The following is a 20,433-nucleotide window of genomic DNA, read 5'->3' as shown; positions in this document are numbered from 1 at the left end:
GCTTGTTTTGAAAACGTTGTCTTTGTTTTTATTTGTGTATATGCCCAAACAAAGAGAGAGTATTGTTTTTAGATACCTTATATTTTCTGTGTCTGGCTGCAACTGTGAGGAATGTTAATTTGTTGGTGGAGATTTTCATTGCACTGAAAAAAATATGGATAGAGACCATACTGAGCCACATATTTCAATTTTCAATTTAATTTCAATTTAATGTCGCTTATAGAGCGCCAATACATTACACATGTCTCAAGGCGCTTTACAGAGTGTTAGACATTCAAAGAGAGCCCATGAGTAACAGGGGCAAGGAAAAACTCCCTAGAATTGGAGATACATATAGGAAGAACGGAGAACACTCACACAATATATTCAGACATATGATCTAATTGATGTGTGGAAACATTTCCACAAGGAGCAGAGACAGTAGACCTGGATCCACACTCCCAGCAATATGCTCTCCATGGCTAGACTAGACAGATTCTACAGCTTCAAACACCACCTGAATATTTTTAGAAACTGCTTGATTTCTCCTGTGGGTTTTTCTGATCATGATTTAGTTGTTTGTGTGGTAACCCTGTGCTCTGCATATTGGCATTTTAACACATCTATGTTACATGCTAAATTAATATTTTAGAGATGTTTTTAACATTTCTGGGATGATTTTGGATCACACAAAGAATCTTCTAACTCTTTGCAGCAGTGGTGGGATATTGGGAAAGTACAAATTCAACAACTGTGCTAACAATACTCACAATAAATCACAAGGAACAGAAATCAATGAAAAATGAAAATGAAAGCACTGATGCCAAGATTCAAAATGAAAGCACTGATGCCAAGCTGAGTTGCACTTCATTCATTCAGATCCAAACAGAGATTAAGTTAGAAGCGACTAAACATCTCTATGTTTTCCCTGTTACACAAGTAGTTACAGGACCAAGTATGGTGAGACAAAATAAAATGTGGCGCTTTTCTAAGCCAGAAAGAAGGATAACTATACTGTATGGCGTAATAACACTTGGGAGCACTTCGACTTGGCGCAGTAATAACATCACTCTTGGATTTTCAGTTTCACTTTGGAGTGAGGATACTGCACTGAGTCGAAGTTCTCCCAAGTGCTATTCTGCCACACATTATAGTTATCCTTCTTACCTGCCTAGAAAAGTGCCTGGTTTTATTTGTCTCACCATACTTGGTGGTGTAACTACTTAACTGTATTATAATAGGGAAAACGTGGAGGTGTTTGGTCACTTCTAACTTCATCTCTGTTTGGATCCAAATGAATGAAGTGGACCAGCTAAGTGCTATCAAAGTAGGGCCATGCGCCAGAGCCATTGAGTGCACGCATTGAAACACGAGAGGTATGTATCTACTCGTCCTAGTTAACGGGCTAATGTAGTTTAATATGAAAAAAAAGCGGTAGAGTGTTCCTTTAAGGTATGATACATTGGGGTTTTAATGTGTGAATGTATTAATGAATGTTTGTATTGTGTTTGATTTGTATGAGGCATGCCATGAGTTCATGGGTCAAAGAAATGAGTCAATAAAAGGCTGTTGAACCTCTCTCTCTCTCTCTTTCTCTCTTTCTCTCTCTCTCTCTCTCTCTCTCTCTCTCCAGGCGCAGGTTTGACCTCCAGAACTCTTCCAGAATGGAGCGGAACATTGAGATGTTTGTGGCTGTGGAGAAGGCCCTGGTGCAGGTACGCAACCCATAGACCTGTTCGATTAATCAATTTTAAATCGTAATTGCGATTATGTATTTAGGATAATCTTCAATCGATTTTTCATGTTTCATGTTTCATGTTTCCTGCATTTTTTTCAAGCTTTATTTATTTCACAAAAAGTTCAAGTTTCACACTTTATTCATTTTTGTTTAATCAAGGGGATGGACACACCCTAAGATAAATGTGAAAGTGAGGTTTTTCTCTTAATCCCAATGGGGAAATTATTTGCAAAATTTTCAATAAAAAACAGCATATGTTCAACAATTAAAAAAAAAAAAAAAATGTGTTTCACAAAATAATTACAGTGCATGAAAATGCACTGTACTGTTCTTCCTCGGTCTTCTTCTTCTTATTAGAGTGCATGAAAATGCACTCTACTGTTATCCGGTTTCTTCTTATTAGAGTGCATGAAAATGCACTCTACTGTTATCCTGTTTCTTCTTATTATTACAGTGCATGAAAATGCACTGTACTGTTCTTCCTAGGCTTCTTCTTCTTCTTCTTCTTATTATTATTCGGCTTACCAAATTCATTTTTTCTATTCAGCTTGAACCGTTTAACTTAGAAACTTCATTCAAACGTCGCAACGTAGGTCTTAAATAGGGGAATGCTGCTAAGTATTTTTCAACTTTGTAACTTTTATACTTTTTAAACTATAAATTAAAAACTATTAAAAATTTCCCCATAGACTTAACATTGGCCTCTATGACATCACAATCGGATCATTAAGCAATTAGAATCTTATGCCAGGTGGCCAGCTCCACCTGCAGCAGCTCTCTCTCAGGCTTTAAGCATACAATCTCTCTGTGAAGACTACATATCCTGTTGAACTCTCTTTCCACAACTGTTTCAAAATAAAAGTCCTCACTGCAATAATACACTATTAAATCATTTAACCATTGAAACTACTCAACTATTTAACTGTTCAACCATTCCAACTGTCGGTTATCTTCAACTATGCCTTCAGTCAACTACATGAGACCTCCATGTACATAGCAACCATTAAAATTAAGCGTTTATGACCGTTTCCATAGCAACCAACATTATTTTACTATAGTAACTTCTTTATTCCTGATAGTGGCAGCCATGGAAACCCTATCAACAAATGTTTCAAAATAGAAGTCCTCAGTAGCAAGTTAGCTAGTTAGCATGGTTAGCATAGTTAGCATTTTTTAGCATAGCTGCTAGAAATGATTCGCTAAGTTAGCTAATCAACCTAGTTAGCATTGTTGATATAGTTAGCATAGTTAGCATTTTTAGCATAACTGCTAGAAATCATCAACTAAGTCAGCTAATCAACCTGGTTAGCATAGTTAGCATTGTTAACATTACTGCTAGAAATCATTAGCTAAGTTAGCTAATCAACCTGGTTAGCATTGTTAACATAGTTAGCAGTGCTAACATTGTTAGCATTTTTACCATAACTGCTAGAAATCATTAGCTAAGTTAATGATTACCATAACTTAGCTAATGATAACCAATGGTTATCATTGTTAGCATAGTTAACATCTGTTTACAGCATCTGTTTCTAACATTTGTTAGAAATCATTAGTTAGGTTAGAACTGGAATGTTTAAGCTTTAAACTGTCTACCTTCACACTATCAGCTTTCTTTAAACTCTGCAACCACCATGTTTACCCTAGCTACACCTTAGTAACCATATCTACAATATCTATCTATATTTTTTTTTTTGCATTTTCATGCACTGGTAATTCCTTGGAATTGCATTTCTAGTTTTTATTTATCTTCTAACGTTTTTGTGCGTCCAATTCAGCTTCAACCGTTTAACGTAGAAACTTCATTCAAACTGCGCTGCGTAGGTCTTACTTAGGTGACTTCAGCTATGTATTTTTCAATTTTGTAACTTTTATACTTTTTGAACTATTAAATAAAAACTATTAAAATTTCCCCCATAGACTTAACATTGTGATTATGACATCATAATAGGGCAATTAGAATCTTATGCCAGATGGCCAGTCCAGGTGCAGCAGCTCTCTCTCTCTCTCAGGCTTTAAGCATACAATCTCATTAAGACTACAGATCCTGTTTCAAACTTCCTCTGTCCACAACTGTTTCAAAATAAAAGTCCTCACTGCAATAACACACTATTAAATCATTTAACCATTGAAACTACTCAACTATTTAACTGTTCAACCATTCCAACTGTCAGTTATCATCAACTATGCCTCCAGTCAACTACATGAAACCTCCATGTACCTAGCAACCAACATAGCAACCATTAAAATTAAGCGTTTATGACCGTTTCCATAGCAACCGACATGATTTTACTACAGTAACTTCTTTATTCCTGATAGTGGCCACCATAGATACCCTATCAACAAATGTTTCAAAATATAAGTCCTCACTAGCAAGCTAGCTAGTTAGCATGGTTAGCATTGTTAGCATAGTTAGCATTTTTAGCATAACTGCTAGAAATGGTTAGCTAAGTTAGCTAATCAACCTGGTTAGCATTGTTAGCATAGTTAGCATAACTGTTAGAAATGATTAGCTAAGTTAGCTAATCAGCCTGGTTAGCATTGTTAGCATAGTTAGCATTTTTAGCATAACTGCTAGAAATCATTAGTTCAGTTAGAACTGTAATGTTTAAGCTTTAAACTGTCTACCTTCACACTATCAGCTTTCTTTAAACTATGCAACCACCATGTTTACCCTAGCTACACCTTAGAAACTATATCTACATTATCTACTGTATCTATACATTTTTGCATTTTCATGCACTCGTAATTTCCCTGGAATTACATTCTCTAGTTACAGTGCATGAAAATGCACTGTACTGTTCTTCCTAGGCATTTTATTATTATTCTTCTTCTAACGCACTTAATGCAGCTTCAACCGTTTAACGTAGAAACTTCATTCAAACTTTGTTGCGTAGGTCTTACTTACGCGATGTGGGCTTTGTATTTTTCAACTTTGTAACTTTTATACTTTTTAAACTATTAGTTAAAAACTATTACAATTTCCCCCATAGACTTAACATTGCTCATTATGACATCACGGCAGCAATTAGAATCTTATGCCAGGTGGCCGGCCACCTGGGCACCAACTGTCAGTTTCTCTGGCTTTAAGCATACAGTCTCTCAGAAGACTACATATCCTGTTAACTGTTTCCTCTATCCACAACTGTTTCAAAATAAAAGTCCTCACTGCAATAATACACTATTAAATCATTTAACCATTGAAACTAGTCAACTATTGAACTGTTCAACCATTCCAACTGTCAGTTATCATCCACTATGCCTCCAGTCAACTACATGAAACCTCCTTGTACCTAGCAACCAACATAGCAACCATTAAAATTAAGCGTTTATGACCGTTTCCATAGCAACCAACATGATTATACTGCCGTAACTTCTTGTTTCCTGATAGTGGCCACCATGGATACCCTAGCAACAAATGTTTCAAAATAAAAGTCCTCACTAGCAAGTTAGCTAGTTAGCATAGTTAGCATTTTTAGCATAACTGCTAGAAATCATTATCTAAGTTAGCTAATCAACCTGGTTAGCATAGTTAGCATTGCTAGCATAGTTAGCATAACTGCAAAAAATCATCAACTAAGTTAGCTCATCAACCTGGTTAGCATTGTTAACAAATGTAGCATTGTTAGCATAGTTAGCATTTTTAGCATTACTGCTAGAAATCATCAGCTAAGTTAGCTAATCAACCTAGTTAGCATTGTTAGTTAAGTTAGCATCGTTACCATAGTTAGCATTTCTAGCATAGTTAGCATTTTTAACATAACTGCAAATAATCATTACCTAAGTTAGCTAATCAACCTGGTTAGCACTGTTACCATTGTTAACATTTTTACCATAACTGCAAGAAATCAGTAGTTAAGTTAACCAATCAACCTGGTTATCAATCATTGTTACCATAGTTAACATTTTAACATGAATAGAAATCATTAGATAAGTTAGAACTGGAATGTTTCCGTTTTAAACTGTCTACCTTCACACTATCAACTTTCTTTAAACTATGCAATCACCATCTTTACCCTAGCTACACCTTAGTGGCCATATCTACATTATCTATCTATACATTTTTGCATTTTCATGCACTGGTAATTCCTTGGAATTGCATTTCTAGTTATAATTATTCTTCTTCTAACGCTTTCCTGCGTCTAATTCAGCTTCAACCGTTTAACGTAGAAACTTCATTCAAACTGCGTTGCGTAGGTCTTACTTAGGTGATTTGAGCTTTATATTTTTCAACTTGGTAACTTTTATACTTTTTGAACTATTAAATAAAAACTATTAAAATTTCCCCATAGACTTAACATTACATTATGACATCATAATAGGGCAATTAGAATCTTATGCCAGGTGGCCAGTCCAGGTGCAGCAGCTCTCTCTCTCTCAGGCTTTAAGCATACAATCTCATTAAGACTACAGATCCTGTTTCATACTTCCTCTGTCCACAACTGTTTCAAAATAAAAGTCCTCCCTGCAATAATACACTATTAAATCATTTAACCATTGAAACTACTCAACTATTTAACTGTTCAACCATTCCAACTGTCAGTTATCATCAACTATGCCTCCAGTCAACTACATGAAACCTCCATGTACCTAGCAACCAACATAGCAACCATTAAAATTAAGCGTTTATGACCGTTTCCATAGCAACCAACATGATTTTACTACAGTAACTTCTTTATTCCTGATAGTGGCCACCATAGATACCCCATCAACAAATGTTTCAAAATAAAAGTCCTCACTAGCAAGTTAGCTAGTTAGCATGGTTAGCATTGTTAGCGTAGTTAGCATTTTTAGCATAACTGCTAGAAATGGTTAGCTAAGTTAGCTAATCAACCTGGTTAGCATTGTTAGCATAGTTAGCATAGTTAGCATTTTTAACATAACTGTTAGAAATGATAAGCTAAGTTAGCTAATCAGCCTGGTTAGCATTGTTAGCATTTTTAACATAACTGTTAGAAATCATTAGTTCAGTTAGAACTGTAATGTTTAAGCTTTAAACTGTCTACCTTCACACTATCAGCTTTCTTTAAACTATGCAACCACCATGTTTACCCTAGCTACACCTTAGTAACTATATCTACATTATCTACTGTATCTATACATTTTTGCATTTTCATGCACTCGTAATTTCCCTGGAATTACATTCTCTAGTTATTACAGTGCATGAAAATGCACTGTACTGTTATTCCAAGTCTTCTTATTATTATTATTATTAAACTTCTTCTTCTAACGCAGCCAATTCAGCTTCAACCGTTTAACGTAGAAACTTCATTCAAACGTTGTTGCGTAGGTCTTGCTTATGCCATGCCTGCTTTATATTTTTCAACTTTGTAACTTTTATACTTTTTAAACTATTAGTTAAAAACTATTACAATTTCCCCCATAGACTTAACATTGCTCATTATGACATCACGGCAGCAATTAGAATCTTAGGCCAGGTGGCCGGCCACCTGGGCACCAACTGTCAGTTTCTCTCAGGCTCCTCTCTGAAGACTACATATTCTGTTCCCCTGTATCCTCTGCGCACAACAGTATCAAAATAAGTCCTCCTAATTCCATCCAACTTTATATCCATTCATCTTCTTCAAACCATTCACTCATCCACCCATTCTAAACAGTCTGCCTATCAACATCAATTAGACGCTCTACATTAAACTTTTAAACAATCTACTCTGTCTCAGGCTGGCTCTCTTAAGACTAGCCAGTTAAATTGATTACACCTGTATCTGTATCCACTACTCTCAGTAGAGAGCTGTGTCTCTCCATTCTACAAGAATATAAGGCACATTCCATCCAACATTCTATCCATTCATCTTCTTCAGACCATTCACTCATCCACCCATTAAACTGTCTATCAACATCTATTAAACAATCTGTCTATCAACATCCATTAAACTCTCTGTCTATCAACATTAATTAGACTATCTACATTCAACTTTTAAATTATTTACTCTGTCTCAGGCTTTAAGAGTAGCCTACTCTGGCTCTCTTAAGACTAGCCAGTTAAATTGATTACACCTGTGTCAACTACTCTCAGAGAGCTGTATCAGTGTCTCTCTTAACAAGAATATAAGGCACATTCCATCCAACCTTCTATCCATTCATCTTCTTCAGACCATTCACTCATCCACCCATTAAACTGTCAATCAATATCTATTAAACAATCTGCCTATCAACATCCATTAAACATTCTGTCTATCAACATTAATTAGACTATCTACATACTATCTACATACAACAAGTATTTACTGTGGGTCCCTCTCAAGCAGCGTTTATATGTCCTCCCTCGCTCCTCGATCCTCAATGATCTACATAAAGAAAGATAGAAGAAGGGCTAGACTATCCCATTGTTGCCGCTCCATCATTCTTTATGTAGATCAGTGAGGAGCGAGAGAGGACGCGTAAACGCTATGAGAGGCACCTTCTGTCTCAGGCTTTAAGCATACAATCTCATTAAGACTACAGATCCTGTTTCACTACTTCCTCTGTCCACAACTGTTTCAAAATAAAGGTCCTCACTGCAATAATACACTATTAAATCATTTAACCATTGAAACTACTCAACTATTGAACTGTTCAACCATTCCAACTGTCAGTTATCATCCACTATGCCTCCAGTCAACTACTTGAAACCTCCATGTACCTAGCAACCAACATAGCAACCATTAAAATGAAGTGTTTATGACTGTTTCCATAGCAACCAACATAATTTTACTGCAGTAACTTCTTGTTTCCTGATAGTGGCCACCATGGATACCCTAGCAACAAATGTTTCAAAATAAAAGTCCTCACTAGCAAGTTAGCTAGTTAGCATGGTTAGCATAGTTAGCATTGTTAGCATTTTTAGCATAACTGCAAAAAATCATCAAATAAGTTAGCTAATCAACCTGGTTAGCATTGTTAGCAAATTTAGCATTGTTAGCATAGTTAGCATTTTTAGCATTGCTGCTAGAAATCATTGGTTAAGTTAGTTAATCAACCTGGTTAGCATTGTTAGTAAAGTTAGCATTGCTAGCATAATTAACATTTTTAGCGTAACTGCTAGAAATCATTAGCTAAGTTAGCTAATCAACATTTTAACATGAATAGAAATCATTAGTTAAGTTAGAACTGGAATGTTTCATCTTTAAACAGTCTACCTTCACACTATCAACTCTCTGTAAACTATGCAACCTCCATGTTTACCCTAGCTACACCTTAGTAACCATATCTACATCATCTATCTATTTCTGCATTTTCATGCACTGGTAATTCCTTGGAATTGCATTTCTAGTTATTCTTCTAACGCACGCAATTCAGCTTCAACCGCTTCACGTAGAAACTCCATTCAAACTATGTCGCGTAGGTCTTACTTACGCGATGTGGGCAAAGTATTTTTCAACTTTGTAACTTTTATACTTTTTAAACTATTAGTTAAAAACTATTACAATTTCCCCCATAGACTTAACATTGCTCATTATGACATCACGGCAGCAATTAGAATCTTACTCCAGCTGGTCAGCCACCTGGGCACCAACTGTCAGTTTCTCTCAGGCAATCTCTCTGAAGACTACATACTCTGTTCCCCTGTATCCTCTGTGCACAACAGTATCAAAATAAGTCCTCCTAATTCCATCCAACTTTATATCCATTCATCTTCTTCAAACCATTCACTCATCCACCCATTCTAAACAGTCTGCCTATCAACATCAATTAGACGTTCTACATTCAACTTTTAAACAATCTACTCTGTCTCAGGCTGGCTCTCTTAAGACTAGCCAGTTAAATTGATTACACCTGTATCTGTATCCACTACTCTCAGTAGAGAGCTGTGTCTCTCCATTCTACAAGAATATAAGGCACATTCCATTCAACATTCTATCCATTCATCTTCTTCAGACCATTCACTCATCCACCCATTCTAAACAGTCTGCCTATCAACATCAATTAGACGTTCTACATTGAACTTTTAAACAATCTACTCTGTCTCAGGCTGGCTCTCTTAAGACTAGCCAGTTAAATTGATTACACCTGTATCTGTATCCACTACTCTCAGTAGAGAGCTGTGTCTCTCCATTCTACAAGAATATAAGGCACATTCCATTCAACATTCTATCCATTCATCTTCTTCAGACCATTCACTCATCCACCCATTAAACTGTCTATCAACATCTATTAAACAATCTGTCTATCAACATCCATTAAACTCTCTGTCTATCAACATTAATTAGACTATCTACATTCAACTTTTTAATTATTTACTCTGTCTCAGGCTTTAAGAGTACACTCTGGCTCTCTTAAGACTAGCCAGTTAAATTGATTACACCTGTGTCAACTACTCTCAGAGAGCTGTATCAGTGTCTCTCAACAAGAATATAAGGCACATTCCATCCAACCTTCTATCCATTCATCTTCTTCAGACCATTCACTCATCCACCATTAAACTGTCAATCAATATCTATTAAACAATCTGCCTATCAACATCCACTAAACATTCTGTCTATCAACATTAATTAGACTATCTACATACAACTTTTAAAGTATTTACTGTGGGTCCCTCTCAAGCAGCGTTTATATGTCCTCCCTCGCTCCTCGATCCTCAATGATCTACATAAAGAAAGATAGAAGAAGGGCTAGACTATCCCATTGTTGCCGCTCCATCATTCTTTATGTAGATCAGTGAGGAGCGAGAGAGGACGCGTAAACGCTATATGAGAGGCACCTTCTGTCTCAGGCTTTAAGCATACAATCTCATTAAGACTACAGATCCTGTTAACTGTTTCCTCTGTCCACAACTGTTTCAAAATAAAAGTCCTCACTGCAATAATACACTATTAAATCATTTGACCATTGAAACTACTCAACTATTTAACTGTTCAACCATTCCAACTGTCAGTTATCATCAACTATGCCTCCAGTCAACTACATGAAACCTCCATGTACCTAGCAACCAACATAGCAACCATTAAAATTAAGTGTTTATGACCGTTTCCATAGCAACCAACATGATTATACTGCAGTAACTTCTTGTTTCCTGATAGTGGCCACCATGGATACCCTAGCAACAAATGTTTCAAAATAAAAGTCCTCACTAGCAAGTTAGCTAGTTAGCATAGTTAGCATTGTTAGCATAGTTAGCATTTTTAGCATAACTGCAAAAAATCATCAACTAAGTTAGCTAATCAACCTGGTTAGCATTGTTAGCAAATCTAGCATTGTTAGCATAGTTAGCATTTTTAGCATTACTGCTAGAAATCATCGGTTAAGTTAGCTAATCAACCTGGTTAGCATTGTTAGTAAAGTTAGCATTGCTAACATAATTAGCATTTTTAGCACAACTGCTAGAAATCATTAGCTAAGTTAGCTAATCAACATTTTAACATGAATAGAAATCATTAGTTAAGTTAGAACTGGAACGTTTCATCTTTAAACTGTCTACCTTCACACCATCAACTCTCTGTAAACTATGCAACCACCATGTTTACCCTAGCTACACCTTAGTAACCATATCAACATTATCTATCTATTTCTGCATTTTCATGCACTGGTAATTCCTTGGAATTGCATTTCTAGTTCTTCTTCTAACGCACGCAATTCAGCTTCAACCGCTTAACGTAGAAACTCCATTCAAATTTTGACGTGTAGGTCTTACTTACGCGATGTGGGCTTTGTATTTTTCAACTTTGTAACTTTTATACTTTTTAAACTATTAGTTAAAAACTATTACAATTTCCCCCATAGACTTAACATGGCTCATTATGACATCACGGCAGCAATTAGAATGTTACCCCAGCTGGTCAGCCACCTGGCCACCAACTGTCAGTTTCTCTCAGGCTTTACAATCTCTCTGAAGACTACATATTCTGTTCCCCTGTATCCTCTGTGCACAACAGTATCAAAATAAGTCCTCCTAATTCCATCCAACTTTATATCCATTCATCTTCTTCAAACCATTCACTCATCCACCCATTCTAAACAGTCTGCCTATCAACAACATCAATTAGACGCTCTACATTGAACTTTTAAACAATCTACTCTGTCTCAGGCTGGCTCTCTTAAGACTAGCCAGTTAAATTGATTACACCTGTATCTGTATCCACTACTCTCAGTAGAGAGCTGTGTCTCTCCATTCTACAAGAATATAAGGCACATTCCATCCAACATTCTATCCATTCATCTTCTCCAGACCATTCACTCATCCACCCATTAAACTGTCTATCAACATCTATTAAACAATCTGTCTATCAACATCCATTAAACTCTCTGTCTATCAACATTAATTAGACTATCTACATTCAACTTTTAAAGAATTTACTGTGGGTCCCTCTCAAGCAGCGTTTATATGTCCTCCCTCGCTCCTCGATCCTCAATGATCTACATAAAGAAAGATAGAAGAAGGGCTAGACTATCCCATTGTTGCCGCTCCATCATTCTTTATGTAGATCAGTGAGGAGCGAGAGAGGACGCGTAAACGCTATGAGAGGCACCTTCTGTCTCAGGCTTTAAGCATACAATCTCATTAAGACTACAGATCCTGTTTCACTACTTCCTCTGTCCACAACTGTTTCAAAATAAAGGTCCTCACTGCAATAATACACCATTAAATCATTTAACCATTGAAACTACTCAACTATTGAACTGTTCAACCATTCCAACTGTCAGTTATCATCCACTATGCCTCCAGTCAACTACATGAAACCTCCATGTACCTAGCAACCAACATAGCAACCATTTAAAATTAAGTGTTTATGACCGTTTCCATAGCAACCAACATGATTATACTGCAGTAGCTTCTTGTTTCCTGATAGTGGCCACCATGGATACCCAAGCAACAAATGTTTCAAAATAAAAGTCCTCACTAGCAAGTTAGCTAGTTAGCATGGTTAGCATAGTTAGCATTGTTAGCATAGTTAGCATTTTTAACATAACTGCAAAAAATCATCAACTAAGTTAGCTAATCAACCTGGTTAGCATTGTTAGCAAATTTAGCATTGTTAGCATAGTTAGCATTTTTAGCATTACTGCCAGAAATCATCGGTTAAGTTAGCTAATCAACCTGGTTAGCATTGCTAGCATAATAAGCATTTTTAGCGTAACTGCTAGAAATCATTAGCTAAGTTAGCTAATCAACATTTTAACATGAATAGAAATCATTAGTTAAGTTAGAACTGGAACGTTTCATCTTTAAACTGTCTACCTTCACACTATCAACTCTCTGTAAACTATGCAACCACCATGTTTACCCTAGCTACATCTTAGTAACCATATCTACATTATCTATCTATTTTTGCATTTTCATGCACTGGTAATTCCTTGGAATTGCATTTCTAGTTCTTCTTCTTCTTCTTCTAACGCACGCAATTCAGCTTCAACCGTTTAACGTAGAAACTTCATTCAAACTTCGTTGCGTAGGTCTTACTTACGCGATGTGGGCTTTGTATTTTTCAACTTTGTAACTTTTATACTTTTTGAACTATTCATTAAAAACTGTTTCCCCATAGATTTAACATTGAGCTATTTCCCCATAGACTTAACATTGCTCATTATGACATCACGGCAGCAATTAGAATGTTACGCCAGGTGGCCAGTCCAGGTGCAGCAGCTCTCTCTCTCTCTCAGGCTTTAAACAAACACTAGCCAGTTAAATTGATTACACCTGTATCTGTATCCACTACTCTCAGTAGAGAGCTGTGTCTCTTCATTCTACAAGAATATAAGGCACATTCCATCCAACTTTCTATCCATTCATCTTCTTCAGACCATTCACTCATCCACCCATTGATTAAACTGTCTATCAACATCCATTAAACTCTCTGTCTATCAACATTAATTAGACTACATTCAACTTTTAAATTATTTACTCTGTCTCATGCTTCAAGCATATACACTCTGGCTCTCTTAAGACTAGCCAGTTAAATTGATTACACCTGTATCAACTGTCAGTTTCTCTGGCTATAAGCATACAATCTCTCTGAAGACTACATATCCTGTTAACTGTTTCCTCTGTCCACAACTGTTTCAAAATAAAAGTCCTCACTGCAATAATACACCATTAAATCATTTAACCATTGCAACTACTCAACTATTTAACTGTTCAATCATTCCAACTGTCAGTTATCATCAACTATGCCTCCAGTCAACTACATGAAACCTCCATGTACCTAGCAACCAACATAGCAACCATTGAAATTAAGCGTTTATGACCGTTTCGATAGCAACCAACATGATTATACTGCAGTAACTTCTTGTTTCCTGATAGTGGCCACCATGGATACCCTAGCAACAAATGTTTCAAAATAAAAGTCCTCACTAGCAAGTTAGCTAGTTACCATGGTTAGCATAGTTAGCATTGTTAGCATAGTTAGCATTTTTAGCATAACTGCTAGAAATGATTAGCTAAGTTAGCTAATCAACCTGGTTAGCATTGTTAGCAAATTTAGCATTGCTAGCATAATTAGCACTTTTAGCGTAACTGCTAGAAATCATTAGCTAAGTTAGCTAATCAACATTTTAACATGAATAGAAATCATTAGTTAAGTTAGAACTGGAACGTTTCATCTTTAAACTGTCTACCTTCACACTATCAACTCTCTGTAAACTATGCAACCACCATGTTTAACCTAGCTACACCTTAGTAACCATATCTACATTATCTATCTATTTTTGCATTTTCATGCACTGGTAATTCCTTGGAATTGCATTTCTAGTTACAGTGCATGAAAATGCACTGTACTGTTCTTCCTAGTCTTCTTATTACAGTGCATGAAAATGCACTGTACTGTTCTTCCTAGTCTTCTTATTATTTACAGTGCATGAAAATGCACTGTACTGTTCTTCCAAAGTCTTCTTATTACAGTGCATGAAAATGCACTGTACTGTTCTTCCTAGGCTTCTTATTACAGTGCATGAAAATGCACTGTACTGTTCTTCCTATGCTTCTTCTTCTTATTATTATTCCGCTGATCAAATTCATTTTTTCTATTCAGCTTGAACCGTTTAACTTAGAAACTTCATTCAAACGTCGCAACGTAGGTCTTAAATAGGGGCATGCTGCTATGTATTTTTCAACTTTGTAACTTTTAGACTTTTTAAACTATAAATTAAAAACTATTAAAAATTTCCCCATAGACTTAACATTGGCCTCTATGACATCACAGTCGGATCGTTAAGCAATTAGAATCTTATGCCAGGTGGCCAGCCCCACCTGCAGCAGCTCTCTCTCTCTCTCAGGCTTTAAGCATACAATCTCTCTGTGAAGACTACATATCCTGTTAACTGTTTCCTCTTTCCACAACTGTTTCAAAATAAAAGTCCTCACTGCAATAATACACTATTAAATCATTTAACCATTGAAACTACTCAACTATTTAACTGTTCAACCATTCCAACTGTCAGTTATCATCAACTATGCCTCCAGTCAACTACATGAGACCTCCATGTACCTAGCAACCAACATAGCAACCATTTAAATTAAGCGTTTATGACCATTTCCATAGCAACCAACATGATTTTACTACAGTAACTTCTTTATTCCCAATAGTGGCAGCCATGGATACCCTATCAACAAATGTTTCAAAATAGAAGTCCTCAGTAGCAAGTTAGCATGGTTAGCATAGTTAACATTGTTAGCATAGTTAACATTTTTAACATAGCTGCTAGAAATGATTAGCTAAGTTAGCTAATCAACCTAGTTAACATGGTTAGCATAGTTAGCATTGTTAGCATTTTTAGCATAGCTGCTAGAAATGATTAGCTAAGTTAGCTAATCAACCTAGTAAGCATTGTTAACATAGTAAACATTGTTATCATAGTTAGCATTGTTAGCATAACTGTTAGAAATGATTAGCTAAGTTAGCTAATCAACCTGGTTTGCATAGTTAGCATTGTTAGCATAGTTAGCATTTTTAGCATAACTGATAGAAATCATTAGCTAGGTTAGCTAATCAACCTGGTTAACATTGTTAACATAGTTAACATTGTTAGCATTGTTAACATTTTTACCATAACTGTTAGAAATCATTAGCTAAGTAAACCAATCAACCTGGTTATCATTGTTAACATAGTTAGATAACATTTTATCATACCTTTTAGAAATCATTAGTTAAGTTACAACTGGAATGTTTAAGCTTTAAACTGTCTACCTTCACACATCAACTGTCTTTAAACTATGCAACCACCATGTTTACCCTAGCTACACCTTAGTAACCATATCTACATTATCTATCTATATATTTTTGCATTTTCATGCACTGGTAATTCCTTGGAATTGCATTTCTAGTTCTTATTCTTCTTCTTCTAACGCAGTTAATGCAACTTCAACCGTTTAACGTAGAAACTTCATTCAAACTTTGTTGCGTAGGTCTTACTTACGCGATGTGGGCTTTATATTTTTCAACTTTGTAACTTTTATACTTTTTGAACTATTAATTAAAAACTATTCAACTTTCCCCATAGACTTAACATTGCTCATTATGACATCACGGCAGCAATTAGAATGTTACGCCAGGTGGCCAGTCCAGGTGCAGCAGCTCTCTCTCTCACACTGGCTCTCTTGAGACTACATTTTCTGTTCCCCTGTATCAACTGTATCAACATAAGTCTTCCTAATTCCATCCAACTTTCTATCCATTCATCTTCTTCAAACCATTCACTCATCCACCCATTCTAAACAGTCTGCCTATCAACATCAATTAGACGATCTACATTCAACTTTTAAACAATCTACTCTGTCTCAGGCTTTAAGCACACACTCTGGCTGTCTTAAGACTAGCCAGTTAAATTGATTACACCTGTATCTGTATCCACTACTCTCAGTAGAGAGCTGTGTCTCTCCACTCTACAAGAATATAAGGCACATTCCATCCAACTCTCTATCCATTCATCTTCTTCAGACCATTCACTCATCCACCCATTAAACTGTCTATCAACATCCATTAAACTCTCTGTCTATCAACACTAATTAGACTACATTCAACTTTTAAATTATTTACTCTGTCTCAGGCTTCAAGCATATACACTCTTCTCTTAAGACTAGCCAGTTAAATTGATTACACCTGTATCAACTGTCAGTTTCTCTGGCTATAAGCATACAATCTCTCTGACGACTACATATCCTGTTAACTGTTTCCTCTGTCCACAACTGTTTCAAAATAAAAGTCCTCACTGCAATAATACACCATTAAATCATTTAACCATTGAAACTACTCAACTATTTAACTGTTCAACCATTCCAACTGTCAGTTATCATCAACTATGACTCCAGTCAACTACATGAAACCTCCATGTACCTAGCAACCAACATAACAACCATTAAAATTAAGCGTTTATGACCGTTTCCATAGCAACCAACATGATTATACTGCAGTAACTTCTTGTTTCCTGATAGTGGCCACAATGGATACCCTTGCAACAAATGTTTCAAAATAAAAGTCCTCACTAGCAAGTTAGCTTGTTAGCATGTTTAGCATAGTTAGCATTTTTAGCATAACTACAAAAAAATCATCAACTAAGTTAGCTAATCAACCTGGTTAGCATTGTTAGCAAATGTAGCATTGTTAGCATAGTTAGCATTTTTAGCATTACTACTAGAAATCATCGGTTAAGTTAGCTAATCAACCTGGTTAGCATTGTTAGTAAAGTTAGTATTGCTAGCATAATTAGCATTTTTAACGTAACTGCTAGAAATCATTAGCTAAGTTAGCTAATCAACATTTTAACATGAATAGAAATCATTAGTTAAGTTAGAACTGGAATGTTTCAGCTTTAAACTGTCTACCTTCACACTATCAACTCTCTGTAAACTATGCAACCACCATGTTTACCCTAGCTACACCTTAGTAACCATATCTACATTATCTATCTATTTTTGCATTTTCATGCACTGGTAATTCCTTGGAATTGCATTTCTAGTTATTCTTCTTCTAACGTATTTAATGCAGCTTCAACCGTTTGACGTAGAAACTTCATTCAAACTTTGTAACGTAGGTCTTGCTTAGGACACCCGTGCTATGTATTTTTCAACTTTGTAACTTTTATACTTTTTAAACTATAAATTAAAAACTATTAAAATTTCCCCATAGACTTAACATTGTGATTATGACATCATAATAGGGCAATTAGAATCTTATGCCAGGTGGCCAGGGCCACATGCAGCAGCTCTCTCCCTCTCAGGCTTTAAGCATACAATCTCTCTCAGAAGACTACATATCCTGTTAACTGTTTCCTCTGTCCACAACTGTTTCAAAATAAAAGTCCTCACTGCAATAATGCACTATTAAATCATTTAACCATTAAAACTACTCATCTATTGAACTGTTCAACCATTTCCACTGTCAGTTATCATCAACTATGCCTCCAGTCAACTACATGAGACCTCCATGTACCTAGCAACCAACATAGCAACCATTAAAATTAAGCGTTTATGACCGTTTCCATAGCAACCAACATGATTATACTGCAGTAACTTCTTGTTTCCTGATAGTGGCCACCATGGATACCCTAGCAACAAATGTTTCAAAATAAAAGTCCTCACTAGCAAGTTAGCTAGTTAGCATGGTTAGCAATGTTAGCATAGCTAGCATTTTTAGCATAACTGCAAAAAATCATCAACTAAGTTAGCTAATCAACCTGGTTAGCATTGTTAGCAAATTTAACATTGTTAGCATAGTTAGCATTTTTAACATTACTGCTAGAAATCATCGGTTAAGTTAGCTAATCAACCTGGTTAGCATTGTTAGTAAAGTTAGCATTGCTAGCATAATTAACATTTTTAGCACAACTGCTAGAAATCATTAGCCAAGTTAGCTAATCAACATTTTAACATGAATAGAAATCATTAGTTAAGTTAGAACTGGAATGTTTCATCTTTAAACTGTCTACCTTCACACTATCAACTCTCTGTAAACTATGCAACCACCATGTTTACCCTAGCTACACATTAGTAACCATATCTACATTATCTATCTATTTTTGCATTTTCATGCACTGGTAATTCCTTGGAATTGCATTTCTAGTTGTAAATGTAATCGAAAATTGATTTTGAGAGAAGATAATCGTGATTTTATTTTTTGGGCAAAATCAAACAGCCCAAGCAACCCATAAGCATCTCGGCACTAACCCACACGTTGGATTCTTTTTTAAGCATCGTTTTTTGGCCCTTTTGGCCTTTTTTGCCTTTATTTAGATAACACAGTGAAGAATGATTGGAAGCGAGTGGGAGAGAGAGATGGTGTGGGCAGTGTCTGTTAAACACCTGAGTGCCAGTTTCAGTGACTCTTATCTCAAGGTGTGTGCATTAGAGTTTGGTGTACTAATGTGTGTGTGTGTGTGTGTGTGTGTGTGTGTGTGTGTGTGTGTGTGTATAGAATGGTTGCCTGGCGTGGCCTGTGGTTTACTTGTCAGCTGGTCTGGAGCAGCGACTAGCCAGTCGAGTCAGTGACATCATCACTCGTCACCAGGTGAGTATTGTTGCTTTCGTCAACGAAAATTATGACTAAATATCGTCGTCAACGAACTTTTTTCACGTGACTATAACGACACGAGACGCAACGCAAATGCTGGCCATGTGACGATGACTATAATTAAATGTATAAGGCAATATCGTTGACGAATAAAAACGAGACTAAATGTGGTTTACAAAATAAAAACCATGCTAACATCTCTCTTCATTTTCGAAGACCAGAAGGACATGAATGTTATAACATTATTTTGTGTCGTTTAGTCGTGTTATTATTTTGCAGTAGCCTATTTCTGTTTCCTGCGTCTCACTTCAGGGGCGCATCAGGTTGCATGGTCTGATTATCATACCAGTGGACCAGCATTTCTCGCGTGGGCCTGTTGGTCATATCCGGTGCTTGTGTCACTCATCTGATCATATTTGATCATGTAGCAAAGGAGCAGTAGATATAGCCTATCGTTATCGCTAATATAAGCTAAGAAATATAGGCTACGTTCAATCCGTTAGATTGGCAACTCTCTCAGTTCAACTTTGCACTAGGCTACTTATCTCACCTCCGCATGTAGATCTAATTCAGATGAAAATGTTAACAGGCAACTGCAGATTTGATTAGTGTGTAGCCTAAGCTTCTGTCCAGCTGATGCTGGCGCTGTCATATAGCCTACAATAATAACATTATTCCACCGATCAGCAACGAAGTTCTAATCATAGACACATTTTTAATGGAACCTTGGCTTAGTAGGCTATCTAATGTTGTGTGGGAATTGCAAGAAAACTATTGAAAACAATTCCTTACCAACCACACAAGTGCGCGTGTGTCGTTTATTTAAACGGTAGAAAAACTGAATCAAAGACGGTGCTGTTCATCAACAAAATCAGCATGGAGTTAAAACGTAATTTAAAGTCCCACGCATTTAAAGGGGCAGCGACCACTCAAGGCATAGGCCTGTAGCCTACCAAAACTGAGTGATGAACGTGAAATGCGTTTTATAGGCTACAAAATTCTGCATTAAGATGACAATTGTGTGTAACCACGCTTAGGCTACCTAGTTAATGGTGAAATAGCATCCACATTTACAGCATTCAATAACCTAAGGACAACTTGATCTTAAGTTAAATTGTTCTCAGAAAAGGAACAGCAGGTCTACAGAATATTCCAAATAGTCCTTTCATGGTGACAGGGGGAGACCAAACTCTGTGTAACATACCTGATTCCACTGTCAATGTTCAGTGCCTATGTAACCTGTAATATTTGTAATTTTTTAATCCATGAAAATTAACCAAA

The 20,433-nt window shown here is 36.3% G+C and overlaps 1 protein-coding gene across 1 annotated transcript in view; it reads left to right on the top strand.

Moving 5' to 3' along the window:
• smarcc1b (SWI/SNF related, matrix associated, actin dependent regulator of chromatin, subfamily c, member 1b) overlaps positions 1 to 20,433 on the top strand; it is a 49,337-nt gene that overhangs the window by 2,658 nt on the left and 26,246 nt on the right. The window contains exons 4-5 of the mRNA XM_062528795.1: positions 1,613 to 1,694; positions 19,057 to 19,149. Of these exons, the coding sequence (XP_062384779.1) occupies positions 1,613 to 1,694; positions 19,057 to 19,149 (175 nt within the window). The remainder of the gene's footprint in view (positions 1 to 1,612; positions 1,695 to 19,056; positions 19,150 to 20,433) is intronic.

This window comes from Sardina pilchardus, chromosome 24 (assembly GCF_963854185.1).
Source record: "Sardina pilchardus chromosome 24, fSarPil1.1, whole genome shotgun sequence".
In the NCBI taxonomy this organism is placed as follows: domain Eukaryota; kingdom Metazoa; phylum Chordata; class Actinopteri; order Clupeiformes; family Clupeidae; genus Sardina; species Sardina pilchardus.
Note: the sequence above shows the minus strand (reverse complement) of the source record. Positions and strands in the feature narration are given on the sequence as shown.